Source organism: Stigmatopora argus, chromosome 9 (assembly GCF_051989625.1).
Source record: "Stigmatopora argus isolate UIUO_Sarg chromosome 9, RoL_Sarg_1.0, whole genome shotgun sequence".
NCBI lineage: Eukaryota > Metazoa > Chordata > Actinopteri > Syngnathiformes > Syngnathidae > Stigmatopora > Stigmatopora argus.
The window spans coordinates 17,921,342-17,939,995 of NC_135395.1; the positions used below are offsets into that span (position 1 = coordinate 17,921,342).

Consider the following 18,654-nt stretch of genomic DNA (forward strand, 5'->3'; position numbering starts at 1 on the left):
TGACAACGTCGACTTCAAACACCTGGTCTTCCAACTCATAATGTGTTTCCATTGTAAATTAAACCTGGTTATTTGCGTCCCACCACCATTTTTTTCCTCACGCAGGTGAATTATTGACCTTAGCCACGCTGGACCGAGAGACCACGTCCGAGTACAAGATGGCGGTCCGCGCCACGGATGGCGGCGGTCGGTCCTGCCAGGCGGACGTCTGGCTAAAAGTGCTGGACGTCAACGACAACGCTCCAGTTTTTGCGTCCAATCACTATCACATCAGTGTGTACGACAACATTACCGGGGGCACGCCAGTCGCCGCCATCTACGCCCATGACGCCGACACAGGTAACCGCTCGAGAAATGGCTCCTACTTGCCTGGGATAGGCTCCAGCACCCCCTGCGACCCTTGTGAGCGGTTCAGAAAACGAATGAATAGATAAACTAATATTTACCTTAAAAAAGATATTTATTAAGATGTGATCTGTGTGCTTTTCGTACAAATATTCATTCATTTTCATGAATATTTTAGGAATGTATGGCGCTAATGTTTGAATAGGTTTGTTCAAGTTTAATGATGCTTGCTTTTTCGCTTTGATACATTTTTGAGCAAACGTCAAAAGTCATAAATTTGGCGCGTTCCTTCCACAGGGCAAAACGCTGAGGTGCGCTATTCCTTGCTGGACGGGAACACGGACTACTTTTCCCTGGACGAGTATTCCGGCGTCCTGCGTCTGGAGCGGGCGCTCGGGCCCGAGGCGCCGTCGCGCTTTGAGCTCAAGGTCAAAGCGGCCGACGACGGCCCGCCCCGCCCACTGCACGCCCTGGCCGAGCTGACGGTGGACGTGGTCTCCATGAACGACTACCGGCCCGTCTTCCCCAGGGGCGAGTACGCCGCCCGAGTCCCGGAGTCGTTGCCCGTGGGCTCTCGGCTGCTCGGGGTGTCGGCGTTGGACGGGGACACCTCGGTGGTCTACCGCATCGCGTCCGGGAATGAAGATGGACACTTCTTGCTGGACCCCAAAACAGGTACCAATCTCTTTCAAATAGCAAACTGAAATTAGGTGGGCATATCTGTCATAAATATTGATTTTATTTCGATTAGATTAGCAAACTGAAATTAGGTGGGCAAAACTGTCATAAATATTGATTTTAATTAGATTAGATAACTTTATTCATCCTGTATTCGGGAAATTTCATTGTCACAGTAGCAAGAGGGTAAGAATACAGACACAGACATTTTAGACATAAATAAATAGGTAATAGATAAGTTAATAAACAAATACATAAATAAATATCTAAATAAATAGATACATAAATAAGCATGTTGCTGATATATATATATATATATATATATATATATATATATATATATATATATATATATATATAAATATACATATACATACATATAAATGTACATTCAGCCATTTCTTTTATTAAAGAGTCTGTTGCACTGTTTTTCATTGTTTTTAGTGACATTATGGTACTGGAAAAAAAATAGAAATCTTTTTTTTAATGCAAAAACATATATTGCAAACAAATTATAATATATTTAGTTACATAACTGAAATGATATATTGGTTCATGAAATGTGATAAATGAAGATATTTTCTCTGTGATTTTCTTGACCTTTTGCGATTGCTTGACCTTTGACCTGCTTGACATGCTCTTTGTTCTGCAGAATTTATTTGTGTGTGCGCGCGTGTGTGTGTGTGTGTGGTTTCATATTGATTTCAAATGGTAAGCTTTTGATTGAGTGATCTTGTTACTTTGACTTCACGTGACGCCAATAGAGATCCAATCTTTTATGACTGGAAAGGCTGGAAGAGTTCTATACCTTATCACAGCCAATAGGCAAACACTTCTAGAAAAGTAAATACATTAGAAAAATCCAATTTTTTTATCCAGTTCCCATCATCGGAGAGCGTTTCTATCATGAGCAGACTCGCAAAATAAACGTCAAGAAGCCATTCGATGAATAACGGAAAGTTTGTCGGCTCGTCAATCAAACGCAAAACTAAAAATGTCATTTGCAATTAAAATGGCCAGAAGTTACGCAGGGAGAAGAAAATATGCTAAATGTCCTCCTGGCGTACGCATTTGGACTGGTAGGATCTCACCAAGCGAAGCGTACATTTGCTTGTTTTTGGGGTTTTGAGTTGCCTTGCGGTTGAAAAACAAGCAAGAATCAATGGGTGCTGGAATTTCTATTTTCCCCCTCAAGCCGACCTTAGGCTGTACGTCTGCTCTCATCTTTTGGACCATTGATTTATGATAATATGTTGCCATGTGCTACTCATTTATATTTGCCTTTGAATGCAACATTTAGCAGTGATTACGATCGCAGGCAACTTTATGGGCATAAAATGTGTGGACTTCGAAAATGATTTTTAAAAAGCCCTTTTATTCAAAGGTTTTCTAGAAAATTCAATTCAAATTTTATCAATCCAAATAAAGTTTTACTAGTAGTAGGGGTGGGACGATATATCGGTCGATATATGGTGATAAATTGCGTTATTTTGTATCGTAATGGTATTTTATCAATATGCTCATGCCGAGAGCCACTAGTTAACAATAAGTAATAACTTAGCAAATTTGACCAAAAAATAAAAAAATATTTTACTGGACTATAACGTTAAAAGTGGAAAAAAAAATAAAGGAGCTTATCGACCAAAAATTCTTGAAATCGAGTCAGAAAGTTTCAACCAATCTAAAAAAAGTTTTTTCTAACAACTTTTGCTAAGGCTTAAAAAAAAGTTTATTTTTCTAAAATACAACATTCCTGTTTTTATTCCCATTATGAGGCTTCGGCATCTAAATAATTTCCAGCCCCAACCGAGCCCCCCATTTCGTAGCCACATTCTTGTTTTCAAACAAATCGATAATCCTTCTCGGGTCCTAATACTAAATTTTTTATTGTTTTGAAATTCAACTGGTGTGGACTTGGGAGACAAAGTTGCTGTTTTGACTCGCCTCTTAACTTTGGCGCTCTGGAAAAATCAGTAAAGGTCAGTCGGCGGCATCGATCGCCGCTTTACGCTCCGGCTCTCGTTATCTGAGGGCAAGCGTCGACTTTGGACGGCGCTGTTGCGGCCGTATCAACTCTGAACGCGACCCATCAAAAAGGCTTTCGTATTTACCGGCCGACATTTGCATTATTAGTGTGCGATTTCCCAGTCGGGGTCTCCTCGCTATCGGGGAAAAAAGGGAAAGTCTGGCTATACGGAGCGCTAACGATCACGCTACAACGAGGCGGCAACAATAACACACGTCGGTTGTTACATAAACATCTCCCGAATTTACATGTTGCCCATTTGTACGTTTTTGTGCTTAAAAATGTTAGACTTTAGTTGGTTTGTTTGCTTTTTGCCTATGTGTCCCTCATGTGATCAGGTGGGTGTACTTTGTCATCAACTCTTGTCTGTCTACCTAAAGCCTGTGTGTTGGTTCGTCTTTTTAAGATCGTCTGTATTTTTTGTGATAGGTTTATTATCAATACACTTTAATCAAAATAGGGAGACATCATTAACATACTCTGGCTACAGCTTGCAAGGAAAATCACTCCCGACTCGTCCTCGTCCAGGATGATTCTAAAGAAACGGCATCTTCCTCTGTCAATTTAGTCGGCGCATAATCAAAATATTTGAGGTAATCTGATTCAAACAATTGCATAAGCTAACCGAATAACACCATTAAGGTAAAAAAACAACTGCCACATCAATCTCATATTAGATCGGAACCAAAAACACCTGCGTAAGAATTTGCACAAATAAGCATAATTATTTCTTTATAAGGTAAACAGAGCGACAGTATTTTTAAACAATAATGCGAGTATTTTCGGAAGTTGATTCGATTATCGCCATCTGCCAGAATCCAAGTCAAAGCAATTTAAGAGTCCCTCGTAGAGCTTCATTGCCAACTCAGATCAACAGTCTCGGCCTGGAACATGGTGTCCTGTTCGGTCAATAATCCTGAAAACAATTAACTGGCCTCGAAGGCAGCTGTGGGGGGAAAGTGTCCTCGAGCTTACTCGGTCCCGACATAAAGTATAACACAAATTAAATTATAGCTTCATTACCTATTAAATCCTTAATGAACATATAGTAACATCCCAGAATAAACCCAACAGTTTGCTTCATGCCATGTTCCATCTTTCTCATTTCCCCATGTCTTCTGTCAGGTTTGTTTTTTTGATTTGATTTCTAAATCCTTGTTATTTTCTGAAGATTCCTGCTTTACGTAATTAAAGTTTTGTTAGAACAGCTTCCCTGCATTTGGGTCCAACCACGTTCAACATTCCACGACCGACCTAGACGTATCAACAAATTATTGGCCAACTACCTTAAGTAAGGCAGCCTGGGGGTTGAGTGGTTAGCACGTCGGCGTCACAGTACTGAGATCCTGGGTTCGAATCCGGGTCACTCCGCCTGTATGGAGTTTGCATGTTCTCCCGGGCCTGCGTGCCTTTTCTCTGGGTACTCCGGTTTCCTCCCACATTCCAAAAACATGCTAAGCTAGTTGGTGAAACACTCCAAATTGCCCTTAGCAATGAGTGATTGGTTGTTTGTGTCATTGTGCCCTGCGATTGGCCGGCCACCAATTCAGGGTGTCTCCAGCCTCGTGGCCAAAATCAGCTGGGATGGGCTCCAGCACCCCCCACGACCCTTGTGTGGATAAAGCATTTCAGAAAATGAATGAATAAATACGACTTCTCGGCGGAAGCCTATCGATATCATCTGGGGATTAAAAGTATTGCGCTAAATCATGGATGTTATCGTCTCCTAGGCGACCGGCCATTTCAAAACGTCCGTCCGTTTACCCAACTACCTCGCTTCATATTTGCTAAAAGTGCTTTCTGGAGCCAAGAGCAAGGCGTAGCGCCACTCTCCTTTTTTCCCCCACTATCGACAAAATGCAAATGGCGAAAGCCGGTGCGACGGTTCCTGCACAAATTTAACAATTTCAGCCTGCAAAGTGAAAACAAATGGCCGCATCCCGCAGAGAGCGGCACGCAAACACTAACAAGCCGCCAGACTTTTCATCCACGTACACACACGAAATAATTGCTTTCTGCCCTGAAGGAAGAAAAAGTAAGCGGTATAATATGATTTACTTCTTTAACTAACAAGCACTTTTCACACTTCTTTCATTTTATTGCTTGAAATGGGAGACCTCGTTAGACCTCAAACTTTCTTCTTTAATTCTCACTCTTTGTAACAGTAGACGATGTATAGTTTGAAGGTGGGACTCTGATGTTTTTCTAATAAACTTTTACCTTTTTTTATACGGTTTATCCTCGTTAGGGTTATGGGCGAGATGGTCGGCAGGAAAAAAAATGGATCACGTTATTGGAAATTGGGATTGATGACGTCATTTTCAGAGGATTGGAATCAGGTTGTTAAAAAACAGGTTTTAAAAATGTATTTATTCGTCCATTTTGACTTTATAGAAGTTTAATTAGTTTTTTTAAGGTCATGCACACAAAAGTCATATCTAAAATCAGCTTTGCAAGTCAAAATGAATGAGTTTTTTTTTATTAGGAAAATAGAGAACAATATCTAATGTGCTCTGTTATGAAAAGTAATCAGTAATAACAACGTTCTGAAAGAGTAAACGTTGTATTTTTAGATGACAGTAAATTCAAACTGAGCGCTTGAGGACTTATTTTTTTAAAGAATGGTTTAATATTGCCAACCTGCTCTTTAAAGTAAAGTGAGTGTTATAGAATTTACTATTACTAGATAGAGTTTGAATGTATTTTTTTCCATAGAAGACACTGCAGAAATACCTATTGTGTCATGAAAAAATAATTAAAAAAACATCACATCACTCGAAAATTGACTTTTAATGTGAAATTCAAATTAAAGAAACACTAACTTGCCAAGGAAACTTGACATAAATCAAACAAGGTAAACGATCCAACAATGACTCACGAACACACGGGGTTTAAATGAACAGACAAGGGCTGATTATCAATCACGGGCAGCTGGTTACAAGAGGAAGGAAAGCCCAGAGGGACAGAATAGGCGAAAAACAAAAACATAAAAAAATCCCAACAACGCTAACATTCAGAAACAAATAGTGAAAATGACAAGACTGTCTTTTTAAGCCGCTTAGCATTGTTTGGATAGTTTGTGTATTTGTGTGTTAGAACAAAAAGGTACACACAGCCCCTTGGCATTACTAACGACTCGTCAACAAATGTACAACAACCATCGTTTTGCTCAACTTTTATTAAGGGGAGAAATGATGAGTCGTAATTAGATTAAGAAAAATCCCTGCAGCCACGAAATACACACCAGAGGAATAACGAGGTGGAGAAATATTTAAAAAAAAACTGCTCAAAAAAATAACAGTATGCTAAATAAAACAGCAACAAGAAAAGTGACCTTTTTTTCCTTTCTTTTTTAAACGTAGCCTTGGCAACAGGAGACTTTAAGTACAATGTTTTAGAGCACTATTTTTCTGTAATAAATCGGTGTAAAATTTTAGAGGCGCACGGGGAGCCGCGGTTAGAATGGATAACGCCATTTACATTTTTCTTAGCGGAAAAGAATAAATTGGGATACGAGTGTTTGGAGGGATGAGCGGGCTCGCTGAAGTAATTAAACTTGGATCTATCTATAAAAGCAGGGTTATCGCTACGGTAACGCACTAAAATCGGAAACGGGGCATACTGACAAAAAAAAAACGGCCCAATATGTATTTTCATGAGGATCCCATTTCCAACTACTACTCGCCCTGTCCCCCCAAAAAATGTAGCTTTGTTGCTATTCACAAGATGATAGACGTCCAATCATACTTCTGCTGTGAGATTCAATGAGTTTATCACTAATTTTGATTGGACGTTGAGCAATGTCAGCTGACTAATTCGTAATGGAATTACTATTAACAAGAGGATGTTAATTTTGGTGCCCTACGATTGGCTGGCCACCAATTCAGGGTGTCCCCATACCTGTTGCCCAAAGTCAGTTGGAATAGGCTACGGCACCCCCCGCGAGCCTTGTGAGGATAAGCTGTTCAGAAAATGAATGACTGTGTATTTGGTGAATAATTTGATTTTAATTGCATGTTTGTGTGTGTGTATGTGTGCGTGGTGTGGCTCTTTGACTCTCACAGTCTAAAATTCTTGCTCTTTGTGTCTAATTTGTACGTTATCTGCCATTTTATCTTTTAATGTCAAGTGAGATACAAACCAACACCGCGGCCACCACAATAATCACACAAAACGAGGACGATTATGAATGGATTGTTCATCCGAAAAGTTCATCTGGCGTGTTGTCCGAATGGCGGTTGAGGAAATTGATGGTGGCGAGCGACCGACTCGCGGCCCATCCATTCTCGGGCGCTGATTGCACCCGTCACCCCGCGTGAAAAATGCTCGTCATGCAAATGCCACGGCCGCCCGTGCGTGTCGTCGTTTTACATACATGTGCCGTGAAGATGGTGGTGGCGTCGTTGCAGATTTGGAAAAGCCGGGGTAGGGTAGCTGTTTTGATGGGTACCTATGAGATACGTATATTAAGGCTAAAGATGGTAGCCCATTTCAGTGTATGTTTTTGATTCCCACAGGTGAGCTGACCCTGGCCGCCCCTCTGGACTTCGAGGTGTCCCGAGAGCTCTACCTGTCGGTGGAGGGGCGTCGGGGCACATCCTCATTGGCCGACGTGGCCGTGGTGGTGGTCAACGTGAGCGACGTCAATGACAACGCCCCCGTCTTTGGACGCACTGACTACAGCGCTGAGATATCAGAAGATCGAGCCCCGGGAAGCCTGGTCCTCAAGGTAGGCTATTAAATATGATTTGATAACATGATTTATGACGTATGTGGCAATTTTAGCCTTCATTAGCTCAATTTGGGCCCCATTAGGTCGAAGTCAACGTTAATAAAATGAGTCGCTTTTTTACCAACTTATTTATTAGGGCACTTCATGGTGAAGCTTTAACTTGCCAAGGAAACTTGACATCAATCAAACAAGGTAGACGATCCAACAATGACTCACCAACACACGGGGTTTAAATAAACAGACAAGAGCTGATTATCAATCACCGACTTATTTATTTGGGCACTTCATGGTTTGACACCCGTGTCCTCGGTTGCATTCTCTAGATCAGGGGTGTCAGACTCGGGTTGGTTCGCGGGCCACTTTAACATCAACTTAATTTCACGTGGGCCGGACCATTTTAGATATAATATTTAATTTTTTTAAATAAATGGATTAAAAGAACTGGATTAAAAGCCCTGAATATTCAGTTTTTTATATATCTAAAACAATGTTTATTTTAGCTTTTTTTAATATATTTTTAGATTTTACAAAATGATTTTTGAACTAAAAACTGAAAAAAATTATTTAAAAAATGACAATTATTGATTTAAAAGGGGGAAAATCAGGAAATTGAATATACATCTATACTCTTCATTTTAATTTGATCCTAAAACAGAAAGTCGGCACTCATGATTTACTTTACCGGGCCACACAAAATGATGCGGCGGGCCAGATTTGGCCCCCAGGCCGCCACTTCGACACATGTGCTCTAGATGGTAAAAAAAAAAAATCACCCATTAATTGTGGGGCAAAAAAAGTTTGATGGCACATATTTATGCTTATTTTTTTGACACAGTCATGTCGTACAAGGCGCTCGCTTGTCAGCCGCCGCGCCGGGTACATGTAAGAGATAAGGCGGCAATAACACAGCTGAGCGGCTCGCTGATGGCGCCGTAATCACCCGCTGTCCCGTTTGACATTTTTTCTGCTGACGACACCCCGCCGCGCAACTTTAGCGAGTTTGCCTGCTTAAAACTTTTGTTTTTTCTTTTCTCCACCGTGTGCGCACACACACAAAACATTGGCAAAGTCCATTAAGGTGCAAAATGTAGCCATGCACCATAAATTTTTGAACAGCATTAGCATTTTTACCTCCAGTGCATTCATCTGCTTTGGAATCTTCTCTCCTTGAATTAAGCAGGATTAGCATAGCTGTCAGTCCTAAAGGCTAACAAGGACCTTGTTTTGCTGAAAAGATTCCTAAACTTCTTGTAGTCTTTCATTAAATGCCGTCTGCATTTGTGGTTAGTGGCGGAATAATTTATGAGGTAGAAATACGAGGTTTGTTTTTCAGTGATTTGCTGTGTGAGTACCTGCAATTGAGGGAAAAGAAACTTTGTGAGAGGTTTTTTTGTTGTAGGGGGATCTGTATGGGAAATCGGTCAACATGCAGGGGATTCTCCTTTGCCTCGTTCAAGGGCGTTATGGAGAAAAAATGCTTACTCGGTATATTGGCAAACTCGTGGAGATGAAATGGAAGTATACTTTGTACTGTGCAAAGATTGGGGCCAGTGTGGAAAAACAAGACGTGGGTCGAATTCAGTTTTCAAGGGAGAATTCTGATCTTACTTTACCCAATCTGGATTATGAGGTCAAAATTCTAAAAAGGCAGAAGAGTGAGAATTCTGACCTTTTAATGAGCCAGGTGTCGGGAACCTTTTTGAAAGAGAGAGCCATAAACAATTCCTATTTTCAAATATTATTCCTTGAGAGCCATAATCACAATTTAAAAGTCAAAACACATGAAAATGTGCGATTTTTGTTCGTCATTTTACAACTTTTAAAGTACAAAAAAGTCTTAATTATTTTATAAAAACTGTGAATTCTGTCTTTAAATTTGGTTAGCATTCGGACTTTATTCTAAGACTGAAGAATTCTGACTTTATTTTCAGAATAGCGTCCGTCTACAGTCTTGGTTTCTTCATATGGAGTTTCACTCAAGACCCCAAGTGAAGAAAGTCCCATCCAATGCCATTAACCCTTTTCTAGGCCTCCCCTAAAACCTCCTGAATTCTCGAATCCTTCTCATTTCCATTGCTCCGCCTTTTCCGAAGGTGACGGCCAGCGACCGTGACGCCCCACCCAGCAACAACCTCCTGCGTTACTCCGTCGTGAGCGGCGACCCTCTTCGCCAGTTCGCCATCGACCCTCGGAGTGGCGAGATCAGCATCTGCGCCGGCTTGGACCGGGAAGAGGTCAGTCAGTCTCAAGAGTGCCTCCCCATGCAGATTCACATACCTGTCAACCTCTGCCGATAACTGCCCTTATAAATGATTATGATTCCCCTTACAAACCCCCCAAAAACCTTACAAACACCGTACGAGTCGTACGGTGTTTGTAAGGTTTTTGGGGGGTTTGTAAGGGGAATCATAATCATTTATAAGGGCAGTTATCGGCAGAGGTTGACAGGTATGGATTCAATACGAGGCTCACCATAATAATAACCTCAGAAGTTAACGCAAACGCTTTTGTAGAGGGAAATTTGCTAGCAGCCTTTATTAAACGGTGACATTTTTTTCCAACAATTTATCAAATTTTAGCGCAATCAAATGATCACGATATATCAACGTATCGCTATATTGTCACACTCTGAGTGTCATATTTATTCGAGTATAACGTGCACCCATAATTTCCGTCTAAAAATTGGTATAAACATTTTTTTTTCCACTTTTTCTCAGCTTTACACCGATGGTAGCTGGAAAATTATGACAAAACATTTATTCACAACATATGGCACGAAAACATGGTAAAACAAAATACCAGTATAAACACAATTCTCAAATGGAATTTACAATTTTCATTCCTTAAAGTATAATTCATCATCATAATATTTAACTTTTTTCATAGTCTGATTCATCATCATCATCAGACTCACCAAACAATTTATTCCATTCTTCTTGAGTTCTTTTTTCCAAGTGTGAGTACCGGCCAATAGAACGGGCTCTCGCACCCAAAGACAGGTTTTTACATCATTGATGGAGGGCAGTGTTTCACTGAGATTCGTGTATAACGCGCACCCGAACTTTGCCCATTATACTCGTATAAATAATCAGTATTCGTGAATGTGCCCGTACAAAAAGAAAAAAATCTCTAAGATATATTTTTGTCTCTCTGTTTATCCCATATTAGCTTCCTCATTACTCGCTGACGGTGCAGGCGGCGGACGAAGGCGATCCGCCGCTCTCGTCGGCGGTCCTCGTCACCATCACCGTCGCCGACGCCAACGATAACCCGCCGCTCTTCTCTCAGGTCCAGCACAATCTGCTTTTACGGGTAAATATATCATTCTAAAAATGTTTCGATTGCTATTAGCCTCCACTGTGAAATAACCGAAAAGGGATATGCAAAACTTAACACCACACACACACCAAAAAAAATCCAATCTGAGGATGTCCACTGTCAAAGATACTCAGACGGTTTTCAGACTGCAGCTTTAATGCATAAATGATCTTTTTTTGGGGTCATATCTGATCTTTTTTTTCATTCTCCGTACGTAACGGCCCTAAAGTGACGGCGCATGCTTGAATGATCATTAAGTAGAGGTCTCACATCTATCTTTTGAGCAAAAAATGACCAGGGCGTGCAGGGAAATAATGGAAAATGTCAAAAGAAGCTACTTTTTAAAAGGCTGACAGCTAGAGTTGCTCATCAGGTCAGGGAAGACAGTCTGCCAGCTCCAAAACGCGCCTAGATCACTAAAACTGGTCATTCAAATTAGAATGTTTCCCTAAAACAACTCTATATTTTTGAGATTATGAGATTTTTATCACGTGTTTCAAAGATAAACTTGACGAGAGACGTAGTTCCAATTAGAATAGGCTTCAATCAAGACAATAATTGATCAAAATATTTTCTATTCATTATTAAACAGCATTAAAAAAATCACGTTTGTCGAGAACTGATTCAAAAGTGCACACTGGCCAAATTGTTGCTATGACGATGGGTCTCAAAAGTGGCATAAACCATACGAGCTGCTTGTTAGACAGATGTCTGTCTTAAAAACGTCACCATCCGATCAATCATCTTCTCATAAAGTCTTCAGTTTAAAAGGTAGAGTATTGGAAAAGTCTGCTTTTGAAATGCAATTAGTCATTTTGTTTTATTAATCATTGGAATTTTCCTGAAGAAAAGCCTTGTCCAGGTGTAGACTGTTTTTTTACAGATTCAAATAGCGTTAAATTATGCTTCCACGCGCCACAGTAATCAATTGACTAAAGATGGTTGGACATTTAAAGCGGCTGTGTCAAGTAGAGGCAGGTGGCGGAGTGACGTGACGCCTGGGAATGGATAGATTAAAGCAAAATCGACAATTCAAAGCAAAATGGCGGACCAGCGAGACAGAGTTGTTAAGAGTTTACGGTCGGACTATCAAATTTCATGCTGTCAAGTCAAACTGGCTTTTCAATCAAATAAAGAAAATGGCCACCAGCCATTGTGATGATTCTACATTTACTGATTTTAAAGTTTTGACGCCGATAGACGTCCAATCCATTTTGACTGGGAGGGTTGGCAGCGATCGTTCAGCAGTGAAGCATGATTATTTAATGCCGACCTTCCCATTTGGGATGGATGGCAACCATAATAATAAGCCAATGTCAAGTTAACTTTGTTCATGTAAATGAAAATATTTAAACGTGTTACAAGCTTATTTTGTTCTGCATAGCTTATTCGCTAAATTTTAATGTAAAAAAAATCAGTTTATGATTGGGGAATTTATTTTTAATTTAAAAAAATTCAATTTATGATTGGGGGAATTTATTTTTTATTTTAAAAAAATCAATTTATGATTGGGGGAATTTATTTTTTATTTTTTGCTTAATTCTAATCAGTGTCACGATTGGGCTTTGTTTTCGCAAGGAGGGCGAGGCCGTGGGCAGTGGCGTCTTGCAGCTTTTGGTGAGCGACAAGGACACGCCTCAGAACGGAGCGCCCTTCTCCTTTCACATCGTCAGCGGAAACCAGGACCGCCGCTTCCACGTGGACCAGGGGGGCCTCCTGTCCCTGTCGGCCCCCCTCAGGAGGACCATCCAGGCGCGGCACACCCTCAAGATTCAGGCAAGAGCAACAAACCAGAAAAATTGCCCTTTTTGCCACTTTTTTTCTCACCACACTATTTACTCGGGCTATATTATATATCACGGCCTAGGAGATGAGTGGTTAGCACATTGGCCTCACAGTTCTAGGGTCGAGGGTTCGATCCCGGGTGGGTCCTGGCTGTGTGGAGTTTGCATGTTCTCTCCGGGCTTGCGTGGGTTTTCTCCGGATACCTCGGGTTTCCTCCCACATCCCAAAAAGGTTGAAGACTCTAAATGGCCTAACCCTAGTTACGATTGGTTGTCCTCTGTCTCCTCGTGCCCTGCGATTGGCTGGCCACCCATTCAGGGTGTCCCCCGCCTGGTGCCCGAAGCCAGCTGTCAAGTCATTTCGCTTTTCCACGGGTGCGGAAAGGGGATAAAAGGTCGGTCGGTCGGTCGATTCGGACAACTTTTGCAACTTTTAAAGCTACATTAAAAGTCGGCACCACATATGAGGCATATTTATATTTTTGCAAAGTACGCACGCAAGGCCCTGAGGTCGTCGGGCAGAATGAAATCCACAATCAGGCAAGCGAGCAATAGCGCACCCGAGAAATTATTTATTTAATGACATTTTATCAAGAGATTGTATCAGAAAAGAGGATCTGTTATTTTCCACCGTGTGGCCGCGCCAGTCACTGATTGAACTTTGGCTCCAAAATCTTCAAGCAAAGTCAATGTCTCGATTCAAAAGGCATGTTCAATTTTGTAATTTCACATCCCAATGTACATAGTCATTTAATAACGCTATAAATATCCACTGACATTCCCTTTTAATCTGCAGTGCATCAAAAAAGAATTTGCAGCATTTTTTTATAAGTTAAGCCCCCCACATGTAAAAATATATATATATTTTTTGCACCTTACAGCCATCACGTTTTGACTGATCTCAACTTTAAAAAGTTCAAAAAATAATAAATAATATAGAGCAACCATTTATCCTGAAAAAGGCACAAATTCGACAGGGTGCCACCCAAGATTGCCCTAAAATTAACACCAAATAATCCAAACTATACAGGAAATCAACCCCAGAATTTATACTGGGACGACTCATTTTGAATGCTCATGTTTGCATGCCATTGACTGTGCTAGATGTCCAATCCAACTGGATTGAACATCGAGAATAATCAATGGAAATGAACAAAGAAGTGACCTAAAAATTCCCCAAATGTAATCAAAAAAGGATTCACCCATTACCAAACAGTCTCTCAAAAAATTGCATCTTCTCCTATTTCATGTTTTCCTCTTTAATGTCTAATGATGAATGAATCGGATGAATTGATAAAAAAATATTAAGAAATTGAAATGCCACGTATATAAGCCACCGGGCTTGAAATTGAGCTGGGGTCTTAACATAGGCTGTTAATATTTATGTTCTGTACATGCGATTTCACAGTCGTTGGCTCGGTCAGGCCAGGCTTAATTGCCGCTATCCCGTTTCACATTGCTGCCATCAGCAAAGTTGCCAGCCTCCATTTTGTGTCTGTCCTTTTCAGGCAAATTGTGTGCAAAAGTCTGACAAAAGGCCCGTTTTGATGGACGCTGTCAAAGGAACTCCTGATTGTTTGAGAAATTACGAATCTGGATTGAACCATCACGGTATTTGATTGGCATTTGCTGCAAAATTGCTCTATTTCCAATTTGGATCTGACATGGAAGTGCTTTCGACCAGAAGAAATCCGCTGCTCGATAAAACAAATTGCAGCAATGGTTACGAACGAGTCACTGCGCGATGCCTCTTGTCCGGGTCACTGGTTACGTGCGCTAAAAAAAACATAAATGCGAGATCTGAGGGCTTTGTCGACTTGAGTTTGGACTGAAAAATGAAAAACGGTACAATAGAATAATACAGTGACACTTCCAAATTTGAAATGTGACCGAAAATATTCAAGCGACACAACGAGTTGCCCTAAAAATGCCCCAAAAATGCCCCAAAAATGCCCCAAATTAATAGCAAATCGACGAAAATCCAGAAACTAACCTATGAGCGAAATGCAAAACCATTCCACACAGATTTCCCATGAAGGGCATCGTTTATTTTTGAGAGCAATTATCTCTGACATTAATAAACAAGCTTGTTATTTCCTATAATGCCACCAATTGAGCAACAGTTTCAAATGTCTTGTCGTGGGGTGTTGTTAGAGTCTTTGTTGTTTGTTTAGCTGTTGGTTTGGACTCCGGCTGGTTTGTTTTTTTTATTTAACGAGAATTGGTTGAATAATTGTTGTTTTGTTTGATTAGCTGTTGAAACGGTTTGTCGTTTGGTTGATTGGAGAGTCTGTCTATCTGTTGGTAGGCCGTAAACGTACCGTATTTTCTCGCATATTCGCTGTATTTGATGACGGAATCGAGGGTACGGCTTATATGCGCATAAATTAGACTTGACGTGCACGAAACTGCAACGTTAAAACTAAATTCATTTTGACATCTATGAATGAAATTAAAGAAAAAAAGTATCTTGCATAAAACGTGAAAAAACTCATGATTTTTCTTAAGATTTTCCCTTCAAAGTAATACATTTGTACTCCATATTAAAACCATGATTTTGGAGGTGAAAATTGTGAATCAGGGGGCGGCTTATACGAGAGAAATTGTCAAATTCAACCATTTTAAGGGTGCGGCTCATACATGGAGGCGGCTAATATGCGAGAAAATACGGTAGTTGTTGAAACGGTTCCTTGTTTGGTTGTTTGGAGAGTGTCCATCGATAGAGGTAGTTGCGCCATATCTCATTTGTTAGTTTGCCCGTCGGGCGCACTGCGATTGGTCAGTTACCCGCTAGGCAAGGCAAACTGTCACATCGACCTCTTAACACGACATTGAGGTTTTGAAAAGTGACGGATGGAAAAATAACTGAAGGTCACCTTTACGTACCTCGAAGGACTGGTGCTTGGCGGCGTTTATGGTAATGACAACCCAAATTGGCTCAGCCTGCAGTACAGAAGGCGGGCCGAGCCGGTGAACAGTAACGAGCCCCTCCGCGAAACCCAACCGCACAGAACTGTTTAGAGAGAGAATGATTTGCCTTTATTTACATTATTTTCCGCACCCCTGAGGACTGAAATGTCAATGTCATTTTTCCAAAAGTCAGTCCACGTAATACTTTGACTTCACCCTCGTGTTCGCAGGTGACGGACAGCGGCCACCCTCCGCTCTCCTCCATCTGCGTGGTGGGCATTAACGTCACGGAGCAAAGCAAGTACCCGCCTTCCGTGCTCCCCCTGGAGGTCTTCATCACGTCCCCTGGGAAGTTCTCGGCCAAGCGCCTGGTTGGCCGCCTCCACGCTTCCGACCAAGACCCACAGGACGTGTTGTCCTACGCGCTGATCTCCCAAGATCCTGCCGGACGTCGCTTTTCCGTAGACCGGACCGACGGCCAGATCTGGGCCCTGGAAAACCTGGAGGAGGGTTCCTACGCGCTCAACGTCAGCGTGACGGATGGCAGATTCAGTACCTGGACCGTGGTCAAAGCCCACGTGTGGGCCGCCACGCAGGGAGCGCTGGACTCGGGCTTGAGCCTACGACTGGCCGGGATTACCCCGGAGGAGTTCCTGGCCGATCATTGGCGGGGCCTCCAGCGCGGCCTGGCGCAAGCGCTGAACTTTCCCCGGCAGGAGTTGCATCTGGTCAGCCTGCAGATGCCACCCGATCGACCCACTCTGGAGGTCCTGCTGGTCTGGAGGCCTCAGACCGGACCCGTCCGCCCGCTACCGACCAAGAGACTAGCAGGTAATCCTCCAATCTCCTGGAATCCGGTTCCCAACTGGGATTACTATCTGTAACGTATCATTTGCGATAAATAATGTGGTATGATATTTCATTTTGGGAGGGTGATGAACAAGGTAAGCACAATTACCATAATTTCTGCACTATAAGGCGCACCGTCAATGAATGCCCTATCTTCAAATTTGTTTTATACATAAGGCGCATCAGATTCTAAAACGCAGTAGCAGTAGAGGGGTGGTAGTAGTGGGGGATTGTCTTATACATCCACTAGATGGAGCTGTAGTAGTATAAGGAATGTCTTACACTAATTAACCAATATTGGTCCATATATAAGACGCAACGGTATATGCCGGCCTTTGAGAAAATTGATGTCATCTAGTTGCACCTTACAGTGTAGCAAATACGATCCTCAAGGCTCTTTGCTTTGACTTGATGGGAAAACTACATTGGAGTCCAAAATTTCCAGAACGAACAGTAACAAAATTCATGTCACCTGGCCCGCTTTAGGCATCCTGTCGGATATCGAGGACTCGCAGGGCCTGAATGTTGTTCAGTTAACCCACAACGGCTGTCTTGGTGCCGGATGTCCGCCACGGGGCTGCAGCAACACCGTCTACTTGCCAAGAGACACCATGAGCCACTTCACCACCGCCAGACTGGCGTACATCACGCCGCCGCACCGCTGGGAGAGCATATGTCCCTGCAACGGTATGTCCGTCAATATTCAGCCAAGTTGGAAAGGAACGACTACAACATTTTGGCAACACTATCACTTATGTTTGCGGACAAATTTTAAGGCTCTCTCTGGAGACTAATGTAGCAACGTTGGCGTTGACGCCGCTGAGGTCTAATCCGTTCGAAGGGATGGCAGCGAAAGAAATAATGATCATTCGCTGCCACCCAAAAAGATTGGACGTCTGCTAATGATAAACTCATTGGATGAATGCCTCATGAATTATAGATGAACTCATTGAAATTCACACTAGAAGGATGATTGGAGGTCAAACGATTGGACATACATCATCATCAAGCACTGCTTTTTTTCAGCGGTGTGTATCGCTGTCGGCCATTTTGGGTTGGGTGGCCAGTGGTCGGGAAGTAGATCTTATAAAGAGAATATGTGGCAAAGATGAGATTAATGATGCCATCTTAGTACTGCATTGATGCAATATTACGATTGTGCTTGTCCATCAATGGACAATTGGTTGGTTGGTTGGTTGGTTTATTGTTAAAACTGCTACTTATTACTTACTGTTTGTTGTGGTTTGTCCATCAATGGACAGTTGGTTGGTTGGTTGGTTGGTTGGTTGGTTGCTTGCTTGCTTGCTTGCTTGCTTGGTGGGTTCGTTGGTTGCCTGATTGGTTGCCTGATTGGTTGCTTGGTTAGTTTATTGTTAAAACTGCTAATTCTTACTTACTGTTTGTTGTGGTTTGTTCAAAGGTTAGCTCAGTGGTCAACTGACAGTCTTTTAGGGGATTTGGGGAGTGATTGCGTATATTTTAATGTTTATTTAGGCAGGGGGAACTCAAAGTTGTTACTTCTCTATAACTGACATAAAAATTGGACTGTAAATGATCCTTTTCCAACCATTTTGCAAAAGATGCTATTTTGTCCTAATTTATTGTGGGCTGTTGCTGTTTGCATTGCTGTCATCTACATATCTGGAGTGGAATAATGTTCCCCTGCATGCCACCTGGTAATATATAGGTGCTTTTTTTTGCCTGCCCTCGTGTCATAAGCGGTCTTGCATTGGCGGATAATCTGCAACAGTGACTTTGTCTCTCACAGTTATAATAAACGGGGGAAGTTAGTTTGCATCATTTTCTGATCAGATGTTCCCCAGCGAATAAGACAAAGCAGAGCCTGACAATGCATTGCAATCACGTCTTTTTGGGCAAACATCTTTTATTTGTTGTTGACAAGGAAAGCCTTGAACGCCTACTAGAAGTGTCAAAGGCAACCAAGGCGCTATTCATACAGGTTTTGATTTGTGTGGGCATTCTTGCCAGGATTAGCGTCAGCCTGCGCAGAC

General features: G+C 41.9%; 1 protein-coding gene across 1 annotated transcript in view; it reads left to right on the forward strand.

Moving 5' to 3' along the window:
• The window catches only part of fat2 (FAT atypical cadherin 2), a 70,088-nt gene that overhangs the window by 35,782 nt on the left and 15,652 nt on the right, over nt 1-18,654 (forward strand). The window contains exons 14-21 of the mRNA XM_077609269.1: nt 106-339; nt 643-1,020; nt 7,567-7,778; nt 9,875-10,015; nt 10,950-11,093; nt 12,678-12,875; nt 16,024-16,624; nt 17,129-17,329. Coding sequence (XP_077465395.1) covers nt 106-339; nt 643-1,020; nt 7,567-7,778; nt 9,875-10,015; nt 10,950-11,093; nt 12,678-12,875; nt 16,024-16,624; nt 17,129-17,329 — 2,109 coding nt within the window. The remainder of the gene's footprint in view (nt 1-105; nt 340-642; nt 1,021-7,566; nt 7,779-9,874; nt 10,016-10,949; nt 11,094-12,677; nt 12,876-16,023; nt 16,625-17,128; nt 17,330-18,654) is intronic.